Source organism: Marmota marmota, unplaced genomic scaffold (genome assembly GCF_001458135.2).
Source record: "Marmota marmota marmota unplaced genomic scaffold, marMar, whole genome shotgun sequence".
Taxonomy (NCBI): domain Eukaryota; kingdom Metazoa; phylum Chordata; class Mammalia; order Rodentia; family Sciuridae; genus Marmota; species Marmota marmota.
In genome coordinates, this window is record NW_025999990.1 from 10,842,975 (window position 1) to 10,849,457 (window position 6,483).

The 6,483-nt window shown below is 43.5% G+C and overlaps 1 protein-coding gene across 3 annotated transcripts in view; it reads left to right on the forward strand.

Moving 5' to 3' along the window:
* The window catches only part of Alpk2 (alpha kinase 2), a 114,052-nt gene that overhangs the window by 33,272 nt on the left and 74,297 nt on the right, over nt 1–6,483 (forward strand). For all 3 annotated transcript variants that reach the window (XM_048806156.1, XM_048806155.1, XM_015482185.2), the window contains exon 5: nt 2,750–4,463. In XM_048806156.1, coding sequence (XP_048662113.1) covers nt 2,750–4,463 — 1,714 coding nt within the window. The remainder of the gene's footprint in view (nt 1–2,749; nt 4,464–6,483) is intronic.

The following is a 6,483-nucleotide window of genomic DNA, read 5'->3' on the forward strand; positions in this document are numbered from 1 at the left end:
GCCCACAGGGAATAGCTCGACACTGTGTTATGGTTTAAATATGAGGTGTCCCCAAAAGTTTGTGTGTAAGACAATGCAAGAATTTTCAGAGGTGGAAAGATTAGATTGAGAGTCCTAACTCAGTCAGTGGATTAATCCACTGATATGGATTAAGTAGGTGGTGACTGCAGGCAGGTGAGGTGTGATTGGAGGTCACTGGGGGTGTGCCTTTGGGATTTATATTTTGTCTCCGGTTGAGCAGAGCTCTTTCTCTCTCTGCTTCCTGTGGACATGTCCTGAGCTGCTCCCCCACCCCACCCACCATGCTCTTTGTCATGATGTACTGCTTCAACTCAGACCTAGAGCTATGGCGTTGGCCGTCTTATGGACTGAGACCTCTGAAACCATGAGACAAAATAAACTTTTCCTCCTCTATGTTGTTCTGGTCAGGTCTTTTGGCCACAGTGATAAATAAAAAAAGCTGACTAAAACACATAGAAGTTTAACATAGAAGGCGCTCAGCAGACATTGGAATCCTTTCCCAATTTTCTCCTCCTCTTTTATAAGCTACTTAGTGATAATTATCAAGGATGTGTCAACTGCAAAGCATAACTCAAAGGCCTTCATTTACCAGCAAGAAGTTAATTATGCTTAATCCAGTTCCTTTTCCTCTTTACTTAGTATACCTAGGAGGGATTATAAATCCTATATCAACTAAAACACATGGGTCATAAAATTATTAATGACTAAGTCATGATAACCTCTTGTTAGTCATTAAGTTGAATATACTTAATTATTTTCTCCACATTTTTCTAAAACTCTTTTTATTGTCTCTCCTTTAGTCTTGGGAATCATCTCTCTTCCTCTTGTTTCTTAATTGGCCCTTTGAGCCTCTCAGTCTTACTTTCTTTTTTTCCTTTTCTTTCCACCCAAGTCATGGGTAGGTAGCCTCAGGGTAGGTGGTTTCTGTGGCAGCGGTTGCATGGGCTAAATGGGTCAGAAAATCTGAATTGTTTGGGATTTTCCAGTAGTCCATGGTGTTCTTTTATGCTCCCTATAAACTCTTAATTAAGGGCTAAAACCCCAAGAATTAATTGACAAAGTTCCTGAAGGGAGTGACGTTAGCAATGTGAAACTGCAGCAAAAGTCCCTCTTCTTCAGCTAAACATTCAGCTTTCACCAGGAGACCTAAGCCCAGTCAAGGAGGATGAGGATGCGGACAGCTCTGAGCATGGCCGAGGACCATGTGTTCTAGAATGGCTCCAGATCTTTAAAAACATGTGCACAGTTCCTCAACCAGGGACTCTGATCTAAGAATTTCCAGTAGAGTGTTGGGATGATTCTTCCGTATGTTTCTTAAGAGCCAGGGGTTGCCTGGCACTTCCATATTTTTGGAGAACACATTTGGTGTGAAGTTTTGGCTTTATGAAGCTCCTTCACCCTGATTTTCCCATTCAAACCTGAATAAGTTTGCAAAATGGATAGGAACAGGTACTGTTTCCTTCAGAAAGTTGTCTTAAATTTCAGAATTCTTGAGCTGTTGGCCAGGGCAGAGCCAGATATCAGCTCTGGGTCATGTCCAAGCCTGACCCACAGTGGTGTGTCCTCCTTTCACTCCTTTGAGCATTATTGACATTGGAACTGATCTCTGATTTCTCAAAACAAGGCCCATGTGAATAGGTACCTGGTGAATTAAAGCTTATGCGCATGTATGGGTCTGAGAAGGCCGAGGGCTCCCTCCAGTGAAGAACAGAAAGTATGTGGTAGAAAGAGTTAGAGTTTCTGTGTCTAACATTGACCACCACTCCCCATCCTCCGAGTTAGACATCTGTGCCTCTTTTACACAGGGTATCATCAATGAAGATCTAAACATTGCTCTAAGTCCAAGTGAGACCTACAGCTCTTGCCTTCTGAAAATGCTTGTTGACTTCTGAGCCAAATGACACATAGAGGGAAGTCGGCAATATCACAATGATGTCAAATGCAAGAGAAACAAGAATGCAACGTATACAGATATAATGAGATTTCTTGGGACTGCAAAGCCTGGGAAAAGATCCTGGCAGGAAATGAGGCAGTAAAGCACTCCAGTCTCCAACTCATTGTGGCCCTATTCAATAGAGGAGCCACAGGAGCACTGTTCCTCTTGGAACAGGGAGAGCAGGCTCAGTCTGATTCAGGATTCTTTTCTTCCCTGCTGGGCCAAAGCCAAGCACCTGGCTTGATCTATGTAGTTGGGATGACATGTGGATATAGGTTTCCAGCCAATGGGTGTCAGGCTTTAGTCGGGTTAAATTAAGGAGGAAATGGCACTGCCCTTCATACACAATCCTGTTGTGGTGCTGTCTTTACACTCCTTCAGTGTGGTCTTAAAAGGAGTTACTGTTGACTATGTTCCACCACATGAGGTACGATACTTCAGTTACTTGTGTACAATGTCTCCCTCCAGAAAGAAATATTGCTCTTTGAAATTCCTACAACACAAAACTGACTTAAAGGGGGAGAAGGAGAAACTAAATAAAACATTTCCTCTATTTATCCAAGTAATCATTGGCATTTTCAATTTAGGGTGAGATTGTGGAAAGCCGTAAGGGGAAATGCTGAACTTCCCAGGATTTCAGCACTAGGGGCAGCTGACCGCAATCCCCTTTTCCAGGGATACCACAGATCTCTCTGAGCATGCAGTAAAAGGACAGCTATTTCCTTGTGCACCATGACGTGTAAAACATTGGCGTGCGTGTCCACACTTACCTGTGTGTTCTCTTCATCCTAGCTGTACCAAAAGCGATGCTGCCGTTTACCAAATCTCAGCCAAAAGCTCTGCGGGGATGATCTGCTGCTCTGCTACCATTGAGGTCGAGTGTCCATCAGAGAACCCACGACCCCCTCCTGACCTGGGAGATGACAGGGACACAGGGTGGAAATGTGACATACAAGAGACAAATGAGGAGAAAAGCACAAACCAAACTGATGAGAGCAAACACCCTTGTAAGGAAGAAGGAAACATCTCTGCAGGGGCTCCCACACCAGCCGATTCTTCCTCCTTCAAATTCGACCACTTATGCTCACCCCAGTTATTGGCCAATAATGATATTAGTGCATCCAGCTCTGAAAATGCTCCGGATACTAAAGGAACAAGGCAAACTGCAGAGGCTTATGATCCAAAGGGCACAGGAGAAAATTTCCTCAATTCAAATAATACTCCTCAAAAACAAGATGTATGTTGCCACAGAACAGAGTGTTCCTTGGTCTCCCAGCCAACAGATGGAGGTCTAAACAGTGATGGCCCTAATGATGAGATCTTAACCTCTGCTCAAAAAACCCCCAAAGCACAGAAATACATCAGCTTCAGCCTTCCACTCTCAGAGGCGATTGCATGCATTTACCCAGGGAACAGCGCCCCGGTCAACAAGCAACCCAGTCCCCAGGTTTCCAGCGAAGACTCCGACAGTGACTATGAACTTTGCCCAGAGATAACCCTAACCTGCACGGAGGAGTTTTCAGATGATGACCTGGAGTATCTGGAATGTTCCGATGTTATGACAGATTACACTAATGCAGTTTGGCAAAGGAACCTGCAGGGGACTGAGCATGTTTTTTTATTAGAAAGCGATGACGAAGAGACGGAATTCAGTGAGTGTGGCCTGGGTGGGCGTGAGCATTTCCTCAGTGAAATGGGTTGTGGGCCTCGGGTGTCGGGTAACACAGGGCCTATGGATGCCACCACTGGCTTCTGTGGTTATCACTCACAACTCCAAGAAGTGGAGATCAAGAGCAGCAGAGCCTCCAGGCACAGTCCCTCATCCCTGCGAACAGGGAGAACTCTTGCTTTGGGACCTCACCAGGATAGGACAGCTTTAGTGAGTGAACAGGGGAGATGTCCACTCCCCACACTGCCTGAGGCTGCTGAAAATGATTATCCAGGAATTCAAGGAGAAACCAGAGATAGCCACCAAGCAGGAGAGGAATTTGCCAGTGACAATCTGCTAACCATGGATGAAGCGGTGACAGAGACAGAGGTGAAGCCCTCGTCTGGGGGGTTGGAAAAGTCAGGGATGAAACAGGGTTTGGAGATTGCGGTCGAAGAAAGAGGAGAGGAGAGGGACTTAGGCAGCAGGAAGGGCATCCGGACACCTGCCAGGGTGCAGCGAGTGGGGGCGAAGGGTAAAGCCAAGAAGCTGACCCCCAAAGAAAGTGCAGCAGGAGGCACCCTCGCTTCCCCTCCCAAGGAACCCATCAGGCACCCACCAGTGTGGAGCCGTCACAGAGAGACTCCCTGGGCCAAAGCAGCAGCTCCTGGTGGGGATTCCCACCTCCACACAGGAGAATGTGCAATTTCACCAGAGGCAGTGCAAGACGCGAGAGCCCTTCCACTTTCAGGAGACTCTCTCCCCAAGGAAGGGGCTACAAACTTGGAAGGAGAAGGGATGCTGGAGAATAACCTGTTTACAACAAGCCAGGTTCCAGACCTGAGTGATCATCCTCAGGTAAGAACCCTCTTTTTAAAATCTACAAGGTCAACAGCGTTTTTTTTGTGTGTGTGTGTGTGTGTGCACGCTTTCCTTCACTTTACAGTCACGATTGCTGTACCATAATGTAAATCAAAAGAAGTCTCCAAGGACCATCAGGGTACTTGTGAATGACAGCTGCTGCTGCTAGGAAGGAAATCTGGTTTTGAAAAAGGCCCAGATAAACCCTGAGCCATCCTAATTATAGCAAAAGACTGATAGAAGTGAGAGGCACTAATGGGATTCTGGACAGCTGGAAAAAGAAATCTGATATTTTGTCTACTGCATGTGTTTTACTAGGCAATGTTTGCTATTCAGAAAGTTTCTCAAGCAATGATTTGGGGCATAGGCTTTATAGGGGGAAAACCACTTCTTTGGGGGGATCTATTTTGAAATTGGTAGGTTTTGATTTTAATCAGAATTCATAGTACAAATGTAAGGATTTCAGTGTGTCTGCAGGGTTTATTTGGTGATGCTGGAGAAAGGAGACAAAGTTGATTTTGCCTTGCTGGTGGGATGGTTTTGATCGGATGTTTGTATTATTTTGATTTTATTAGTCCACAAAGTATAAAAGATGCCAAGAAAACACACTGCCAGGAAGAAAATTCATTCTCCCCCTAATTTTGATTTAGGATGATTTTAAAAGAGACAAAATTACATTCATAAAAATAATTAATGTACAAAGAATGCTATGCTGGAAAGCCACTCGTATTTTACATATTAAAGATTTCCAAGTGGACTTTGGACTGGTGCTGCACTGTGGCCAAAATTTGACTTTTGTAAATAAATACCTTTAAAAAGTAATTTATCAATTATTTTGGCTATTCTTCATGTTTCCTCTCCCCCCAGACTTATAGTAGGAATCTGGCCTTATATTTGTAGAAGACAAAATATTACCTAATGCAAATTACTGAACTCTCTGTGAAACAACAAAAATTTATACACAGCTTTCTAAAGATCCTGTATTAAAACAGCCAGTCTACAAATCTCCAGTTCCAAGGTAGCTTTGACTGAGCCAATCGTTCTGTCTGCTGGTCAAATTAGCCAGATAAAAGCCACATTTCTACTTTTTTTTTTCTTTTCATGCAAGCCAGCTTGATCCTATTTAGTTCTTTAAGCATGCCACTTAGCAGCACACACCAGTGACCCCAGATTCATGCCCGAGATAAGTTTACAGAGGTGGCTGGTCTAATACTAATACAAAATAAAGCAGCAGCGTTAACCTTTTCATGTCACACAGCATTTCCATTTCTGTTCAGAAATTCTTGCTCAGCTCAAATTCTTGCTTGCTCAAATTCCTTGCTCAGCTAAGTTGCCTTTTTGCAGTTGCTTGTCCATTTTTAGTGTGCTTCATTGGACAAATCAGTTTTATTACTATAGGTTGGGGGAAAGATAAAGTGGCTCAGAAACAGAATAGAAAGGGCTATTGACAAAGGCAGTTTTATTTTTTTATTATTTTTTTTAACTTTTCAAAATTGTGCTTCACTTTATTCCACTCCCAAAACATTTCATGTTTTTAAGGTTTGAAGGCTTGTAGCAACCCTACGTTGAGCAAGTCTTTTGGTGTCATTTGCTCAATAGCATGTCCTCCCTCCATTCATCCCTCCACCACCCCCATCTTTCTCTCTTTCTTTCTTTCTTTACCGGGAATTGGACCCAGGGTCCCTTAACCACTGAGCAACATCTCCATCCCCCCCTTTTTTTTATTGTTGGTTGTTCAAAACATTACATAGTTCTTGATATATCATCTTTCACACTTTGCTTCAAGTGGGTTATGAACTCCCATTTTTAGCCCATATATACGAACCAACCCAGATGCCCTTCAATAGACGAATGGATTAAAAAAATGTGGCATTTATACACAATGGAGTATTACTCTGCATTAAAAAATGACAAAATCATAGAATTTGCAGGGAAATGAATGGCACTAGAGCAGATTATGCTAAGTGAAGCTAGCCAATCCCTAAAAAACAAATGCCAAATGTCTTCTTTGATATAA